Source organism: Rana temporaria, chromosome 9 (assembly GCF_905171775.1).
Source record: "Rana temporaria chromosome 9, aRanTem1.1, whole genome shotgun sequence".
NCBI lineage: Eukaryota > Metazoa > Chordata > Amphibia > Anura > Ranidae > Rana > Rana temporaria.
Genome location: NC_053497.1, coordinates 54,732,061 through 54,751,712, shown reverse-complemented (window position 1 = coordinate 54,751,712; position 19,652 = coordinate 54,732,061). Strand labels below are relative to the sequence as shown.

Genomic DNA, 19,652 nt, shown 5'->3' with positions numbered 1-19,652 from the left:
TCCAAATTGGCCCAGTATATATATGTATATCTGTGTGTATGACTGTGTGTCCCAAGCGTGTCACGATCCTACGGGGTAAAATTACCGCACCAGCCAAGCAGACTCTGGCTGGAAAAAGCATCCAGAGGCGATTCAGCTCGCATGAGTTGCGCTATACAAGTCATTCATTCATTCGGAGAGGAAAAACAGGAACTAACGACGAGGGGACATGGCAGCGGCGGTGGACGGGACCGAGGCGGACTTCGGGGGCTTCAATCTCAGGTAAGCGACACATAATGAGCTAGTATGCTGTGCATACTAGCTCATTATGCCCCACTCTTGCAGGTTATTTAAAAAAAAAAAAAATATCCGACGGTTTACTTCCTCTTTAAAGTGATATTAAACCCAAAACAAAAAATCTAATGTATAGCAGCTTACCAATCATTAGATGGTGGCTGCATTTGTTTTATTTTGTAGTCTTTTTTCCCCAGTAACACATCACCAGTATTAGAGTGCCCCCACTCTGGATGAAAGAGCACAGGGACACCTTTGGACAGCAGCATTGTCAGTCTAGGGGGAGGGGAGTGTTAGATGTATTTACAGATTTAGACACTAACAAATTGAAGCCAAACTCCAGCTCACACTGCAGTTACACAAGCTGTTACAGCAACAATTTTTTTCTTTTAGGATAAAGGTTTTAGATGAATAAATAAAAATGAATCATTGTAAGAACCCCTGACAGTGGTAAATGGTTTGTCTCAACACTCTGATACATTTGCAGGAGAGCTTGTCCCATTGAAAAAAACAACAGACTTACTGGTTGTATCACCATATGAAAATAAAGGAAAAATAATGCAGCTACCACATCTAACTGGTAAGCTTCAGTATAATAAATACTTGCTTTTGTGTAAGCAGCGAAAACGATGTGATTCACTACAAGCTCCACGCTGTAGCCTGCATTTTATGAATGGGTCGTAAAATTCAAGCTGCAATAACATGGAGTAACAGCAGCAGATAGTGGTATATCCTCTCCTCTGTAAATACCCCCCATTGTGTTTTTTTTTCTAGAATATGGAAAACAAACCGGCAACAATTATCCTTTTTATCAACAGAAAATGCAAAAAAAAAACACTTTACAGTGAGAAGTGGTAGGTGCCAGATATATCAGGTAGAAACTGTGACAACTTCAATGAGATGGGCAGCATTATCAATACTTTTTGCCAGTGCAATGGTGGAGTATCCAGTACAAGGGTTAGATACACAACACAGCTAGGTTAAATCATGAGGTTAGACAGGAGTGTAAAAAACGTTTTTTATTCGAAGTACAATGCTAGAAATCAGATCATAAGGTGTATCCAAAGTCAAGACTTTTTTGGTTTTTAATATATTTGGGGATGATTAAAACCCCTATCAGGTTTTTACTGCTGAAGCCTCGTACACACGACCGGTTTTCCCGTCGGGGAAAACTGCCATGAGAGCTTTTGGCCGGGAAAACCGCCCGTGTGTATGCTCCACCGCAGTTTTCCCAATAGGAAAACTGCAGAAAAAAAAAAAAAAAAAAAAAGAACCAGCTCTCTTTTTTTCCCTCCGGGATTTCCAGTGTTTTTTAACCCGGCAGTTTTCCTATGGGAAACAATGCGATGGAGCATACACACGGCCGGGTTTCCCGACCAAAGCTCCCATGGCAGTTTTCCTGTCGGGAAACCCGGTCGTGTGTGAAAAAGTTACCGAACAGGTTCTCGGCTTTCCCGGCGGACTTTTTACCGCCGGGAATCCCGTACGTGTGTACGAGGCTTGTGTCTCTACTGGGAAGATATCCCTTTCTCTCTATTTTTCCTGGTGACCATTGTCACTAGAACAGAAAATGATGGGAAATCTCAAATTGTAGTTGTAGTTGACAGAACAAGAATAGAGGGAAGACTTCAAATGGCTGTTCGGGTGACAACTGCCTAAAAGGGGAAAACCCCCTCAGCTTGGAGAAATTTTCTCTCAACTTAGGTTCCTTCACTGGTACAAAGCTCCAGTCCTCCTGTATGTTGGTAGTATAACCCGAAGGTGAATGCCTTCCTGTATCCTGCAATGGACTGCAAAAAAAAGGATTTTACCATGGGTACAGAAATCCTACGTTTTTTTGCTGTCTGTGTCCTATTGGGTAGAAGCAAGTGAAGGTAAACCTACCCAATAGGACACAGACAGCAAAAAAACTTAGGATTTCTGTACCCATGGTAAAATCCTTTTTTTTGCAGTCCATTGCAGGATACAGGAAGGCATTCACCTTTGGGTTATACTACCAACATACAGGAGGACTGGAGCTTTGCAGCAAACATTTAAGAGAGCATGATCATAAACACAGAAGGATAGGACTTGTGTCCCTCAAAGGATTTTATGATGAGTAAAGAATTCCTATTTTCTTTCTTGTTCATTCAGGAAAATGGGAAGCCTCTACTTTTGGGATGTTGGAACGATAACAGGATTTCTGTACCCAGTGTAAATTCCGTTTCATGCAATTTATTGAGGGACACAAGTTCTAACATTCTGTGGTTATTATTGCACTCTAGTTACTGCTTGCTACAAAACTGAGGCATGCTGGTAGTAGGAGGGGTTATTCTGAGTTGGCCTACCATTCTTTTTTATGTTTTCCAGTCTCCAATTTTCCTGTAGGTGGCAATATAACCCAGAAAGCTCAAGACTTCCCGTGTCCCTCATTGGATGAGAAAGAAAAATCCTTACAGGGGTTTTAGCCATTCTATCCAAAACAAAATGAAAGTTTCAATGTTAGATGTACAGTAAAAAAAAAACCTTGGTTTGAGAGTAACTTGATTTGAGAGCGTTTTGCAAGACAAGCAACATTTTGACTTGATATACAAGCGATGTCTTGATATACAAGTAGCGTCATGTCACAACTGAGTATAAAAGAGAAGAGAGGCGCCTCCAAGTGTAGCAATATGGTTACATTTAATGAAGATACAATATTTAGTAACATATCGCTACACTCGCTTTTATACTCTGTAGCTCCTGATGGATTTTGCTTCTAATCCCCTTGTGGATGGACATTTTATGGTTACACAACCTATCACATTGCTATAATCTTTTTATATGGAATATAGACGGAAGGGCCTATGAATAAATGGTTGCGGAACAAATCATCTGAGTTTCCAATATTTCTTATGGGAAACGTGATGTGATATACAAGTGCTTTTGAATGACAAGCATGTTTCCGGTGACTTGTCGGTATTGTTCCCCTATCCAGATGGTTCCTGTAAGGACTGCGCAGGCGCAATCCTTGCCGACGGAAATCTCCGAACCTCGGCCGGCATCCACGCTCATTCCTTAACATCCCCGTGGATTGGAGGATGTTAAAAAAAGAGACAGAAAGCCGAGCGAGCCACTTTCCTCAAATTCCACGTCGCCCTGAATGCCAGCCGAGGTTCGGAGATTTCCGTCGGCAAGGATTGCGCCTGCGCAGTCCTTACAGGAACCATCCTGATAGCCGGAGCCATATTGGCAGATCACCGGAACGAATTATGCTCGTAATCCAAGGTTTTACTGTACTTTAATTTACACAAGCTTAAATCAAGGTTACTATACACAGCAAAATATATAAAAAGGAATGTATCATTATACCACCATGTACGCTATAGAAACCTACAATTCCTATAATAAAAGTTGATATACATATTTCATTGTACCATTAACTTGTTAGTATTGAAGGTCTAGAAGGACATGCTATACTATTTTAGTCTATAAAGATACTTAAAAAAGAACTCTGGTCCAACATGTTCAAAAACGTGTCAGTTTTTGAAGTAGCGATGTTTTTATTATTGAAATGATCTGATCTTTTAGATGAGAGAACCAAGAATAATTTCTTGTGTTCATCTGCCCTGCTGTCCAAGGATTGCCATGTCCTACTTATATTCAGGATTCTTCATGATGACACAAGGCTGTGGCTTTTCTGAAACGCAACACAGGTTTGTTATCAGTAGCAGAGTTCTTTTTTAACTTTGAACATTATTAATTAAAAGAAAGTTTGAATTAGGATGTGGTTAGGTCACACAAAGACTAAATTATCTTCTTCCTAAATTCAGAAATGAATATTTTCTACCTATTGTAAATGTGATTGTCAAAAACGTATCCCCATATTGCATCAACTTATATTGCAGGTTAACATTATAATTTCAAACCTCTATGGGCTTATTAACTAAAATATTTATTGCTTATTCATGCAAAAAGTGCTAGGTAAATTTAAGGCTGTTCAGTACGTTTCGGCTGCTGAAAGAAATTCTCTTCATAACTTAAGAGCACCTGTCTGTGCCTCAAATAAGTTTGACTTTAAGAATTGCTTTAACAAACTCCTCACCATCAGCAGACTAAGTACAAAGGGTGAGTCTTTTTTACATTGTAAAGTCAATGGTCCAGTTGAAGATGCATTCTTTACTATTGCATTCTTTATAGCCTCTGACTTTGCACTAATCCATTTCTATGTTCAGCTTTAGCACTGAATGACACTTTGGTTTGCTCTAGCACTAATGTATGAAGTGTCAAAGATGTGCTCAAAGTACACTAAACATTTAAAGCTGTACTGAAGTGCAAGTAACTGTACATTCTAAATGGGAATTACGATTACTTCCCTCATTCTTCTCTGCAGCTAAGAGCATTGTGGAGAAAATTATTATTTAAAATTCACAGCAAAGGTTTTGAAATCTCATCACTTTTTCCCTTTTATGGAGAGCAGAACCATGACAAACTGACAGCGTTTTTATGTAGAGACACAGAAGATGTTTTTAAAGGGGTTGTAAAGGCAAATTAAAATAAATAACAAACATGTTATATTTACCTCCGATGTGCAGCTAGTTTTGCACAGAGTGGCCCTGAACCTGGTCTTCTGGGGTCCCTCGGTGGCTGTCTCGGCTCTTCCCCGCAAGAACTAACCACCTTCATGCAAGCTCTCTCACATGGTGGTTAGTTCTTGCGGGCGTGCTCCCGTGATACAGCCGGCAGCAGCAGCCGCTCACTGTATCACTCGACCCGCGCCACGTCATTGGATGTGATTGACAGCAGCGCAAGCCAATGGCTGCGCTGCTTTCAATCCATCCACTCTAGCCAATCAACGGCTAGGCTGAGCAAAGACGACGTTGAGGGCAAGCGCAGCAGGTGAACGGGCTCAGGTAAGTAAAACGGGGGGGGGGGGCTGTATGGTTGGATGTTTTTTCACCTTAATGCATAGGATGCATTAAGGTGAAAAAAAAACATGAACCTTTAGTGTCCCTTTAAGCTGTCGGAAACTGACTGAAACCAAAGTCTTTGTTGTAAATTTGGAGAAACCTATAAGATGGATTACTTCACAGTAACTACAGCTAGAGAGGTCACTGATCATTCCTTGATCAAGTTATACTCCTCTATCCATGCTCCCGCTGCACTCTATTGGAGTCCTTGCTCAGTTTCTCTAATAGAGGGTCTTCTAGGAATGGGGAGGTATGGGGGGAGCAAGTGACCTTCCCACAGTGACAGTGCTCATCCCTAAAAGGACAATCGTCAGACACAAATGCTTTCACGTGGGGGGCAGTCATGCCATCCAACCTGGTAAGCACCATCACTATCCGACACCAGAACTTACCTGGGTTTGACTCCTACAGCGTGAATTGGTGGGTACACCTTGTTGGGGAGGTTTTTTTTGCGACAGTGTTTCCTTAAAGTGCATCTAAACTCCACCCCTTAAAAAGTATAAATATATATATATATTTTTTTTTTCCCCGCAGCTTACCAGTCCTTAGATGTGAAACTTGCCTTAGTTTTCTTTCTTCTACCATTTTTCCATTATATTCACCTGGTAAAGCTGAAGATAACATACTTCCTTGTCCCTTCATGTCTACTCTTATTTCTCCATTGTATCTATGGAGTGAACCATGTTGTCACACAGGATGGACTTTAAACAGGTTTGCCATTGTTCAATTGCATTATATGGTGGGCTGATGGGACTAGTAGTGTACAAAATAGTGGTAGCATTTTATAACTTTTTAGCATATCGGAAGCGACAAGAACACTGCATTTCTGGCAAGATTAACAGTTATATTCTGAAAGTCTGAAAAAAGGAAACCACTTCAGCCATCACATCCAGGATTTGTAAGCTGCGATATAAACATTGTTTTTTTTTTTGGGGGGGGGTTTAGATAAACTTTAGGAAGCATATTTCTGATTCAACCGGCCAAATCTGAAATATCAGTTTTCAGTGGAGTTTAAATATATTTAGCAACATGAAGGTGGAAGCAACAGCAAATCTACAATTCCAGTCATTAGGATTATACTGAGAGTCTTATTGCTTTAGGTCATGTGTGATTATTACAGAGTGTCATCATGCTTTCCAAGCCCAAGACTGTTTTCACCTATGTTAGTGCACAGCTCCAGTCATGATTTCCAAGCACAGTTTTTAAAATCTCTTCCGATCGCCATCACCTCTTGTTCCAAATCTTCAGGACTAAGGTTAGTGTCCTCTTCACAACTCTCCCTTTTTAAGGCTGCAGGTCTGACAGACCCGCACCGGGTGATGCCACCCCCGTGAGGGGACCGGTCGCTGATATTCTGAGCAAGGCTGGCAGAAGCCCTGGCCACAAGACCTGCAGTGATGTTTGTACATTTTATGGGTGAATGGTTTTTTACAGTTGTGGCAGTTGGTGATCTCCTGGTCTGGCACCCAGTAGCTGGGACGTGCTGCTTCCTTTACAAAATCTGTAAATTAGTAAGAGAGTTAATTAGAGAATGACATAAAAGCTTTTAATATATGCGATGTTTGTGCTCTATATATACAGTCATGCATGGTAAAAGTGAATCTGTGCCAGGCTATGTCATTTACATATTCTTAACGAGAAGAAAAAAAGCTTTAAAGTAGTTGTAAATCGCAGACATAGAATATGAACAAAGCATATCCCTCTAAAGCACATGTGTCAAACACAAGGCCCGCAGGCCGAATCTGGCCCACCGGGCCATTTCATGTGGCCCTCACACTTCTCCTGCAGCCTCTTTATTTCCGCTCCCACCTTGTCTCAACAGTTGGCAGCAGAGAGGAGGACAGAACTCCTACTACAGATCCTTTGCCCCTCTGTGCAGCCCCAGCATCACCTCATTTCTGCCTGGTCTGGACTCCAGCCCTCCTCCAGACCCCTGCTTTCCAGCTCCATTTTCCTGGCAGAAGCATAGGGTAAGGGGGGTGCACTGTGATGTAAGGGAGGGTGGGAGACTCTTGACTTCTGATGGTTGGGGGGCGGGGTGCTCTGGACATCTGGTCTTGCATATACAACCAGCCCTTTAACCACTTAAGCCCCGGACCTTTAGGCAGCTAAATGTTTTTATTTTTTGCGCTATAAACCAAAATAGAGCGACAATTTTGAAAAAAATTCAATATTTTTTACTTTTTGCTATAATAAATATCCCCAAAAACATATATACATTTTTTTTTTCCCTCAGTTTAGGCCTATATTTTACGTATTCTTCTACATATTTTTGGTAATCGCAATAGGCGTTTATCGATTGGTTTGCGCAAAATTTATAGCGTTTACAAAATAGGGGATAGTTTTATTGCATTTTTATAAATTATTATTTTTTTTACTACTAATGGCGGCGATCAGCGATTTTTTCGTGACTGCGACATTATGGCGGACACTTCGGACAATTTTGACACATCTTTGGGACCATTGTCATTTTCACAGCAAAAAATGCATTTAAATTGCATTGTTTACTGTGAAAATGACAGTTGCAGTTTTGTAGTTAACCACAGGGGGCGCTGTAGGAGTTAGGGTTCACCTAGTGTGTGTTTACAACTGTAGGGGGGTGTGGCTGTAGGTGTGACGTCATCGATCGTGTCTCCCTATAAAAGGGATCACACGATCGGTGCAGCCGCCACAGTGAAGAACGGGGAAGCCGTGTTTACACACGGCTCTCCCCGTTCTTCAGCTCCGGGGGGACCAATCACCGCACTCCAGCGGCGATCGGGTCCGCGGGACCCTGGGGTCCCGGAGCTTCGGACCGGGTCGCGGGAGCTCGCCGCGGGCGCACGACCCATGGCTGGGTACTAGTACAGGACGTACCTGTACGTACATGTGCCCAGCCGTGCCATTCTGCCGACGTATATGTGCAGGAGGCGGTCCATAAGTGGTTAAAGGTGAAGATCTTGCATTGAATCAAATTCTACCTGTTTATTGTTAGTAGCACAGTCACTAAAGGCAAAGTTTTATTGTACTTGCTCCAGAGCAAAATGATCTTTATATCATATCTCATAGGTTTAAACATTACCCAAAGGATACTTCATTGCAGAAGACACCATGTCCAATGAGGTCTGAGCAATCTCTGTGACCTTGCGAGGTAACAAACTTTTGCTATCATCCTGAGTAGTACTTTGACCTGAAAAAAACATCAAGACATTAAAGCTAGAAAATTATTGCATCAAAATCTACAAACTCTCTGAATCATTTAATGTTGATTTTGAAGAGTAAAGAATCAGAGAAGAAAAAAGGTAACAATGGACATTGTACAGGGCCCACAACAGACCAGTACATAAAGAGCAATAGGTCAAAATGACTTAATAAATTCAACACCACAATGACATTAGAGAATGTTTACAACAGGGCTCGACAAAACCCAGGCGCCAGGTCGCAATGGCGACTGGAAATTGCATCCTGGCGCCTGGGTACACCGCAGCAGCTGGGACGTGGAACCCCCCCTTCAGCCTGGCCAAAACTGAAGCCACGGGTTTGCGGCCTGCTGAAACGGGATAGCCGCTTTCTGCAAACCAGTGCCCTCTTGTGGATGGTGCTGTGATGAGCATGGCTTCATCTCACTGTCCGCCCACCTCCAACATCACCTTCCCAGTTTGACAGCTGGGGTTAAGGTTGCAGGCTTGATTGGTCTCCCGTTCCTTACTGCTGCTGTGGACGGGGAGTACTGCCGGTCAGTGCCATCTCAGTGCTGCCTGTCAATGCCATCTCGCTGCCTATCAGTGCTGCCCATCATTGCCACCTGTCAGTGCCCATCAGTGCTTCCTAACAGTGCCACCTGTATGTGCCCATCAGTGCCACCTCCTTTCTGCCTATCAGCGCACATAAGTAAAGTTTTTGTTTTAAGGATTAAAGCCTATTGGTCCTCCAGTAAGATTTTTTTTTAGAAATGTATCTAGTATTTTATATAGAGCATGAAAATGAGTCTTTAAATCTCCACATGTCACTGGTATCAGGGCACTCTGGTAAAATAACAAATTGTACAACGCCCATTTCAGATGCCATTCATTTTAATGGCACCTAAAAATGATAACGCACTTTGCAATTGTGGTACACCACATCGCGTGAAGCATGGCCCTTAATAGACTTTCCTGAACTTTTTTTGGGGCGACAATCTTCACAGGATGAGATTGCAGTGCGATTTATCCAGCAACAATGGCGGCAACGCACCACGTTTTTAGGTGCCATTAAAATGAATCCAATCTAAAATGTGTGTCTGTGCGATTTGTCATTTTAGCAGAACGTTTTGAAATTGCGGGCAGAACTGCGGCGATTCTGCCCGCAATTCAAAACGCCCAGGTGTGAAAACAGCCTTTTTTTCACATGTCACTCACTTTTCACAGGCCCTTTATTGTGACACTGCTTGCAGACCCGTACAGGGGATGGACCCCAGCCTCGGTCAGGAACCGGCATAGTCTGATTGGAACAATTGTGACAGAAACCTTCTCCGCATGATCGGCAATGATGCTTCCTCTCAGTAGGCGTGAATTCTTTCTTGCAACCCTGACACACCTACAAGAGAACAGAACATGTCATGAATTACGGAAGGAAACATATCAGGACAACTGAAAAAACACAAGAAAGATGCAGAAACGATGTGTAGAACGTGTGTGATTGAGAGAATCAGGCCTCGTACACACGACCGAGTTTCTCGGCAAAAACCAGCAAGAAACTTGCTGGGAGATATTTTTTGGCTGAGGAAACCGGTCGTGTGTACATTTTCGTGGAGGAAACTGTCCGATGTGTCCGCCCTAATGTCGCAGTCACGATAAAAATCGCTGATCGCTGCCATTAACAAAACAAATTATTAATAAAAATCCCATAAAACTATCCCCTATTTTGTAAACGCTATAACTTTTGCACAAACCAATCAATAAACGCTTATTGCGTTTTTTTTTTACCAAAAATACGTAGGAGAATACATTTCGGCCTAAACTGAGAGAAAAAAAAAAAAGTTTTTTTTATATATTTTTGGGGGATAATAGCAAAAAGTAAAAAATATTGAATTTCTTTCAAAAATTGTCGCTCTATTTTTGTTCATAGCGCAAAAAATAAAAACCACAGAGGTGATCAAATGCCACCAAAAGAAAGCTCTATTTGTGGGGAAAAAAGGACGCCAATTTTGTTTGGGAGCCACGTCGCATGACCGCACAATTGTCAGTTAAAGCGACACAGTACCAAATGGCAAAAAGTGGCCTGGTTTTTGGCCAGCCAAATGGTCTGGGGCTTAAGTGGTTAATATCAATTTAAATAAATATGAAGTGATCGTCGGCCATTATTGGCACCTTTAGACCCCTTTCATACTGAGGAGTTTTTCAGGCGGTACAGCGCTAAAAATAGTGCTGCTATACCGCCTGAAAAACTCCCGTCCAGCAACCTCAATGTGAAAGCCGTATGGCTTTTACACTGAGGCGATGCGCTGGCAGGAGAGAAAAAAATCTCCTGTCAGCAGCATCTTTGAAGCGGTGAGAGGAGCGGTATGTATACCGCTCCTTCCCATTTAAAACAATGGGAAACCGCGGCAATACCGCCCACAATGCGCCTCTGCAGAGGCGCATTGCGGGCGGTATTAACCCTTTATTGGCCGCTAGCGGGGGTTAATACCGCACCGCTATCGGCCGAATCCCGCGGCAAATCCAACGGGATTTTTAGCAGCTCTTGCCCCAGTGTGAAAGGGGCCTTAGTGCAAAAAAAGATCAAGAAAAATGTATCCCTTTAAATTCTATGTATGTCTTTACACTGGTCTGTTGCGATTCCATTGTGGTGTTAAACATAAAGAAAAAAAAAAAAACACCTTTCAGTTCAAATGCATTGAAAACGCAGTAAAAACGCATTAATAACACACCAGTTATGTTTTTGATGTGGTTTTTGAGTCACGTGACCTATTAAAAACCCCATAAGCACAGCATGTTAAAAATCACGGTAAAATATTTGCAAATCTGAGGTAATAATAAAAGAAAAAAAAAAAAAAAAGAAAAAAAAAAATCGCAGTGAATTTTCAGTAAAATCGTGGTGCATTATCTGCATTTGCCCATAACACAATTTTTGCCCGAAATCTCTAGAAAAATTTCAAGGCCTCGTTCGCACTATACGTTCACAAAAACGCACAGATTTCACTTGCAGAGACATGAGTTTACATCAGAATTAATGCGTGTTTCAGTGAGTTTTTATACACGTTGACATCAGTTTTCATGCACTTTTCTTATGTACAGATAGACATCACACTCTGTGTCATCACTTTCTATTCTGCCCTGTTCGCACCACAATGCTAATGTCACATCAATTTCCACGTGGAAAATTGCATACATGTTGCAGAGTCCTACGCAGAAAAAAATCTGCGATTGATAAGTGTTGTGGTGTGAACAGGGCACATAGTGAACAATTGTTTTCTTTGTACCCCTGCAGAACACGTTCAGAAAAAAAAAAACTTGCGTCTCTGCACATGATGTGAACAAGGCCTAAACCTGATATGTTCCTAATGCACAATTCCGATTGGCTGCTGTTGACATTGTAAAGAGACATAGGTTTTGCCCATTAAGGGCAAAGCAACAGCTTTGTTTTGAGACCCTCCTCCACAGCAACACATAAGGGGTTTTTACTAAAGTTGGAGCATGCAAAATCTGGTGCAGCTCTGCATAGAAACCAGTTTCCAGTTTTATTTTTGTCAAAGCTTAAAGCAGAGTTCCGCTGAAAAAAAAAAAAAGTTTTAAAATAAGGACACTTACCTCTCCAGTGCGCCTCCGATATGTCCTTACCCAAAGCTGACCCGTCCCTCGTCCCGCGGGTGCAGTCGCCGGCATCTTCAGTAAGGGAATCAGGAAGTGAAGCCTTGAGAGTCACGCTGTGCATTCTGAATGGTCCCTGATGTCTTCTGGTCCCTGCGTGTCTCCCAGAAGGCCAGCGGGGAGAACGCAGGAAGGGCCGGACATGGCGTAGTTCGCCACGGATCTTTCGCCGGAAGTGGGAGCAAATACCTGCATTAGACAGGTATCTGCTCCCCCTCCCCCTGAAAGGTGCCAAATGTGACACGGGGGGGGGGGGGGGGCGGGGGTGAGATGGGCCGGCAGCAGGAGTTCCATTTCTGGGGGGAACTAGGGCTAGGGAAAAAAATCGATTTAAATCGTGAATCGAGTTGCGAGGTCAAATCGATTAAAATTTTCAGCAAATCTATTTTTTTTTCCCACCAGGACTGGCGCTGACACCGCACCGGTCCTGAGGAGCTGCGGGCAGGAGTTTTTAGGTGAGCTTTGGCCCAGTCCGCAAGGCCGGACAACACCGACTAGGCCGAAGCCGCGGCCTCTACTAAAAACTCCTGCCCGCAGCTCCTCAGGACCGGCGCGGTGTCCAAAAAAAAAAAAAAAAAAAACTTGATTCGAATTGTGAAACTAGTTTATTTATTTTTTTAAATTGCTGATTTTTTTGGGGGGAGAAAAATCGCCCAGCTCTAGGTGGAACTCTATTGAACAAGCTAAGGTTAGAAGCCGATTGGCCACCTTATACAGCAGCACCGGATTCTGAGTGCTGCAGTTTTGGTACATCTCCCCAATATTGTCCTTCACTCCACAAATGCTCTGTTCAGCTAACAGAAGTGAGGAAAGAATCCTTGCATAAGCTCCAGTCACTCTAGTCAGGGGTTACACAGGACTGGGGACTCTTAGCTCTCATCTAACTGCACTGGGTCGGTCACTAAGCACCCTCACTGCCACATAAGGCGATTTACATGCTCATTTATTCCAGGAATAATGAGGTGTTTTAACAGTTCCGGTTGCCAACTGTCAGTAAATTTACAAACAGTATGTAAAATCTGTAATTTTTGCATCTGTCCATGAATGCCCATAACGGACAGATGCAAAAACGACAGATTTTACAAACTGTTTAAAAATGTACTGACAGTTGGCAACCCTGGTTCCTGGCAGAAGAACAGAGAGGCTTTATACTGCATGGGTAAAGTGCAGGCTTGCTTTAATAAATAAGGGCTGATGTTTTAGAGAGAGAAACCTTGCTTTTTAATGTAAAACAACCTACATAAACAGATTGGACACTCCAGGAAGTAAAAAAACGAAAAAAAAAAAAAAAAAAAAAAAAAAAAAAACTTACAGTAATCTCAGCATTTGGTCGCCAATAGGTGGGAGCCACATTATCTATTAGCCAAGACGTGACCATATTGGTGGGGCCGGCACTGTACTCATTCACAGATTGGAAGACTAAGTTCACTCCATCGAGCACACGCTGGGCAGCATTGTGTTGGTCCAGTGAGTAAGAATCACTCTGTAACAGAAAACACATTTATAAAAGTAATAGAGCGTACACATCTGACAGCCACAGGTCTGATGCTGGTCTACTAAATACGGACCTTTCCTCCACTCTAAAGTTCTCAAACCAAAAATCCTGATTTTACAATGATTATCCAGAAAAGGTTTTTACCTGTACCCCATCTGAGATGACTTTCACTATACTATGAAGGCCTTGACCTCTTGGCCCACCAGCTTATTGCTCACTGAGAGTGCCTTGGTAGCCAGCAAGATTGGACAAGACTTAAAACTATGGGCGGACAGAGCTTATGCCCCAAATTGAGGCCTCCATTGCAAAGTAAATGTCATGTCAGACAGCCATATAGGAGGCTTTTCTGGACATGACTGATTATAGTTGACACCTCGGAGTCTTAAGCTTTAAAATCAGACACTGAAATATAGTGTGGTGAATACAGCGGATCTACAGAATCCAACTTCTTAAAACACCAAGCTAAAACTAAACTTCTAGGCCTAGATTCACGTAGGGCGGCTTTACGTTGTGCGGGCGTAGCGTATCTTATTTACGCTACGCCGCCGCTACTTAGAGAGGCGAGTGCTGTATTCACAAAGCACTTGCGTCCTAAGTTACGGCGGCGTAGCGTAAATCGGCCGGCGTAAACGCGCGTAATTCAAAGTAGGCAGGTCGTGGGCGTGTTGTATTTAAATTAAGCGTGACCCCATGTAGATGCATGGCCGAACGAACGGCGCATGCATGCTCAGTATCACGTTGTATTTACGCCCAAAGATACGCCGGCTCAATGCCTGTGACGTGAACGTAACCTACGCACAGCCCCATTCACGTACGACTTACGCAAACGACGTAAGAAGATACGCTTGTTCCGACGTCCATACTTTGCATGGGCTGCGCCACCTAGAGACCTGCTTTATCTTTACACCGGCGTATGTCTTACGTAAACGGAGTAAATAAATGCGACGGCGCACGTACGTTTGTGAATCGGCGTATCTAGCTCATTTGCATATTCGATGTGGAAATCAACGGAAGCGCCACCTAGCGGCCAGCGTAAATATGCACCCCAAGATACGATGGTGTAGGAGACTTACACCGCTCGTATCTTGGCTAAATCTATGCGTAACTGATTCTATGAATTAGGCGCATAGATACGACGGCGGCCATTCGGACTTACGACAGCGTATCTGGAGATACGCCGTCGTAAGTCTTTGAGAATCTCGGCCCCGGTGTCCAGTTCAGGGGTATAACCCATCAATTTACTGGTTTCCCAAAACAATTATATTCAAGGCATGCCGTGAATGATAACCGTCACCATTGTTTACTTTCTCAACCGATCTGTACAGTTAAGCCATCAAATGGCTGGTGTTATAACTGATCAAAAGAGCAGTACCAATGGCAACTTCAGATCAAGCAGAGGCTAAAATGGCAGCTTCCTGTGTAGGAGAGTTTAGTTCTGTCTTAAAACCAAACGCCAGGTTTGATTGAACTTTATACAGTTAAGTCCAAACAAATAATTTCCTTCACCAACAGGTGTGCTTGCTGTCACGGCTGTATAGGCGGCGTTGGAATGCAACATGGTTTCATACCACATGTTTCTGGAATTTTACTGCCTGGTTGATACAGCCATTTGGCCTCCTGAAAATTGCCTCTTGGAATGCCAGTACAGAAAGTTTACCCAGCAGGGTGTTTGTGACAAGGAGCCATAAATGGGAATTTATATCCTAAAAGGATGTCCTCGCACAGGCCTTTTGATGTGAGGTATGGGAGTAGAGGAACACTAGATAAGACCTCCTGGGGACATTACACCAACATTAAAGTGGTTGTAAACCCACATTTTTCACTTTTACCTATAGGTAAGCTTATAATAAGGCTTACCTGTAGGTATAAAGAATATTTCCTAAACCTGTACGGTTTAGGAGATATTCCCCTCGCAATGCGCCGCTGATTGCAGCGGCGCATGCGCAGGGGGGAATCCACGGCGAAAGGACCGGCACCGCCGGACCTTGCCGAATTTAAATCTCCCGCGTGGGAGTGACGTCATCGCCGCTCCAGCCAATCACAGCGCTGAAGCGGTGATACCCGGAAGACACGCCGGAGCAAGATGACATCTCGCTTGGCGTGGACCAGGTAAGTGTTCTTCACCTCGTTCCGAGGTAAGTATTTCATAATCAGCCAGTATGCGGTGCATACTAGCTGATTATGCCTTTTGCCCTGCAGGTTTGAAAAAAAAATGTTTATGCGGTTTACCACTTTAAAGGCCAGCTCTTACGGAAAGATGACCCAGCTCAAAAACCGTGATAATGGTGCCCCTAGTGGAGACAACAGCATGCTTCCCGGAAATTGACAAGATAAGAATATACTTCCTTGTGATTAGGAAGGACAACCTCTTATGGATTTTCATTTGTCAGAGTGCTAGACATGCCGGCAGTGGGTGTTTGTGTGGGTGGTGTCTGAGTGAGCTTTAAAAGTAGTGGCCAGCTAGTTATCTGTCTTTTCCATTGAGCCCAGCCGAGACAGCATCTCAAGGACGACCTTTACGTAACGTATAATATATGTTCTTTTGTTTTATATGCTCTGTAATATTATTTTTGTGTTTTGTAGGTATTTTTACTTTCTTGTTAAATACATGAGATCCTTGCTCATTTAAGCAGTGTGTTTATTTTATAGCTAGCATTGTTGTTGTACCATCACCATTAACTTTATCAGAGCTTTGATAGAATAGTTAACTATAGGAATAGACAAGTTAATACATAGTTATATAAACAGGGGAAATCCAAAACCACCCAATATTTATTTCAGGTGGTATGCAGCATCAGCTACATACAGTGCTGTGTTTCGGCAGCAGAACGGATACTTCCCATCTCACTTCCAGAACAATTGACTCAAGCTGAGCACTGCTCAGCCATTCAGAGGCCATTTCTTTAGTCTGGGTTCACACTGTTGTGCGGACGTGGCTCAAAGCAAGGGTCCGATGCGTCCCTGTTCTCCATTTCGGGGAGGAATCGGGCCCAAATTTTTGGCTGAATTCAGACCTAAAATGGATCAGAAGATGCACAGGAGACACCCACATCCAATTCGCACCAGTGTGAACCCAGCTATAAGATTTTAAGAACACATCTATACAACTGTCCTCATTACTATGGTCAAAGACATGATCCAACTGCCAAACGATCAGGTAAATGGGGGGGGCATGACATATCTCAGGGACACAATTAAATTGAGCAAAAACAAACTTCAAACTTCAGCCTGGCCTTTCTGTTAATATCTCCAAAACAATCGTTGGGGCTTCCATGTCAACACATAAATGTGATAATCACTACACCAATGCCAGACTTTCTCAGATGAAACTACGGTCATCTTGTCTACAGGAACTTTTACCAGCAATTATTTACTTCTTGGGCCCCGTACACACCATGAGATCAAAATCCCAGCGGAATTCCCTCCGCGGTGACGTGTCGCGCCGTCGTCGCGATGATGACGTGGCGACGTGCGCGACGCTGTCATATAAGGACTTCCACGCATGCGTCGAATCATTACAACGCATGCGAGGGATGGAATCGGACGGATTGATCCGCTGAGTCTGTACAGACCAGCGGATCAATCCGCTGGACTGGATTCCAGCGGATAGATTTCTTAGCATGCTAAGAAATCTTGATCCGCTGGAAATCCATCCCCGGGGAAAAAAATCTGCGGAAAAATATCAATTTCAGCGGATCGATCCTCTCGTGTGTACGGGGCCTTGGAGTTTTTGGTACTTTCTGAAAAACAAAAGTTGCCTTTGTATACTGTAGGAAGAGAATTATATAATCATATGGTCAGGCAAAATAGCTTCTATAAAAAAAAGGAATTTATGTAATACAGCTAAAAGGGAAAGAAGGCATATTTAGTGCCTGTATAAGATTTACAAAAAGCCTCTTAGACAGTTTTATTCGAGGGGAAGTTTAACAGTGTTTCACACAATCTTATATATTAAGAATGTTATCTTTAATGGCTGTAGTGTGTGAATGGAGAAGAGAACTGGGCTAATCCAGTGTTAGGTAAACAGCCTAGCTGCTGCTGGACGTTCAGAAAGTTATAATGGTCCATGCGTACATACAGAGCCGCTTACTTACCACTTATCATCACCCTACCCTAATATATAGCCCAACTGAATAGGACTGCATCCATTTACCTCTGACCAGACGTGTCTAACTTCTTGTCGTACAACAGATCCATCGGGATCTCTATTTCCATACCAGTACTGCCGGCTACGATAGATAATCCCACAAACACGGCACTCCAAGACATACCTGCAGTCGAGATATACAGAAGTTCCAAGTCTCATTATATTTGTCAAAATTTTAAATATACATTTTTAGTTTTAACACTTAAAGTGGTAGTAAAGTCCGCTTTGTGATTTTTACCTACAGGTAAGCCTATAATAAAGCTTACCTGTAGGGAACATTAATATCTCCGAAACGTACACAGTGTAGGAGATATGCGCCCTTTTATCAGGTGCATTTGTTCTGGAGGATTGCGCAGGAATGATGTCATCGCGGCTTGGCCATTCAAACTGCCGGAGCCCTCGAACCCGGAAGGAAGACCAGTTGAAGATGAAAGCCCTGTCAGTGATGACAGCGCACCGCTGGAGGGCGTCATTCTAAGGTAAGTATTTCATAATGTGCTAGAATGCAATGAATACTAGCTCATTATGCAATTGCCTTGCAGTTTTCTTGTTTTTTTTTTTAAATGCATAAAATGAACAAAAGGTGGTGCGAATACCCTCTTTTCTTTTCTTTTTTTTACATATTTTTATTAGGTTTAAGACAAACCAACAAACAGAAAAACATACAAAAAAAATTAAAAACACCATATAACCTGGTAATAAACGTTAGGCAATACACTCAAACATAGAAAAATAAACTGACATCAGTGCAAAATATAAAGTAGGCACAGTGGTAAAAGGATCAGGTATAATACCTGGATATAGCAAAAGTGGAGGTTCAGACCCTCAATTTCTAATCACAAATCATTTTACACCAACCTACTAAATGCAGACGATTGAAGCTGAATTCCAAGTATGGATTTTTTTTGCATAGTTACATGTAATTGTATGTATGTAAATACACATATTTCATACCTGGTCGCCCCTTTTGGATGCAGAGAATGTCTGCAATACCCACTGCTACTATTTTGATGCTCATTGTCTTCCAGGTCCTCTGCTCCTGTGCTTGAGCAGCTGCCCTGCTGCACAATAACCACAGGGGGTCACTCCCTTGGCACATATGCCATTGTTCTCAATGAATGCAAAGTGTTCTCTGACTGGACAAGGTGGACAGGTGGGCAGTAGCCTTGCAGTCCCCACCTTATCCAATCAGAGAACGCTTTGCATTTATTGAGAGGAATGCAAGGTGTACTCTGAAAGGCACTCATGCCAAGCGAGTGACCCTCACTCTGTGCTTACTACGCAGCAGGGCAGTTGATTGGCACAAGATCCATGGGATCAGCCAGGTATGAAACGTGTATATTTACATTAGCCCATGTTGGACCAATGAAACTATGGTTGAAAAAAAAAAAAAAAAATACCTGGAATCCATGTGTGACATCATTTGTACAACAGTACAATAGAGTAAAACCTTGGATTGCAAGCATAATTCATTCCAGAAACATGCTTGTAATCCAAAGCACTCTTATATCAAAGCAAATTTTCCCATAAGAAATAATAGAAACTCAGATGATTCGTTCCACAACCATTTATTCAAAAGTCTTTAGTTTATAGCCTATTTAAAAAGATTATAGCAATGTGATAGGTTGTGTATCCATAAAATGTCCATCCACAATTGGAAGCCTCCACAAGAGGAATGGAAGCAAAATCCAGCAGGAGCTCCAGAGTATAAAAGAGAAGAGAGTCTAAGTGTAGCAATATGGTTACATTTAATGAAGGTACAACATTTAGCAACTCACATGGTTGATGAATAAAAGAGGCACATCCAAGTATGCAGGCATCCGGGGTAAAGCGATCTACATAGACCATCCTCCTCACCGCCAGTTCTTACTGCTGTCCGTCTGCAATCGTGACAAGGAAGACTACCCTGCAGTAGAGCGATCTGAAAGCGAGGCTTGAAAAGATTGTGGAGTGCAGTGTGGAAGGGATGACGTCAATGGCAG

General features: G+C 42.7%; 1 protein-coding gene across 1 annotated transcript in view; it reads right to left on the bottom strand.

Annotated features, from left to right (window-relative positions):
• Positions 1-5,018: 5,018 nt before the first annotated feature.
• The window catches only part of LOC120913535 (zinc finger FYVE domain-containing protein 1-like), a 35,016-nt gene continuing 20,382 nt past the window's right edge, over positions 5,019-19,652 (bottom strand). The window contains exons 7-11 of the mRNA XM_040323522.1: positions 17,677-17,794; positions 13,341-13,511; positions 9,578-9,755; positions 8,263-8,370; positions 5,019-6,702 (exon numbers count right to left, since the gene is read on the bottom strand). Coding sequence (XP_040179456.1) covers positions 6,470-6,702; positions 8,263-8,370; positions 9,578-9,755; positions 13,341-13,511; positions 17,677-17,794 — 808 coding nt within the window. The 3' untranslated portion in view covers positions 5,019-6,469. The remainder of the gene's footprint in view (positions 6,703-8,262; positions 8,371-9,577; positions 9,756-13,340; positions 13,512-17,676; positions 17,795-19,652) is intronic.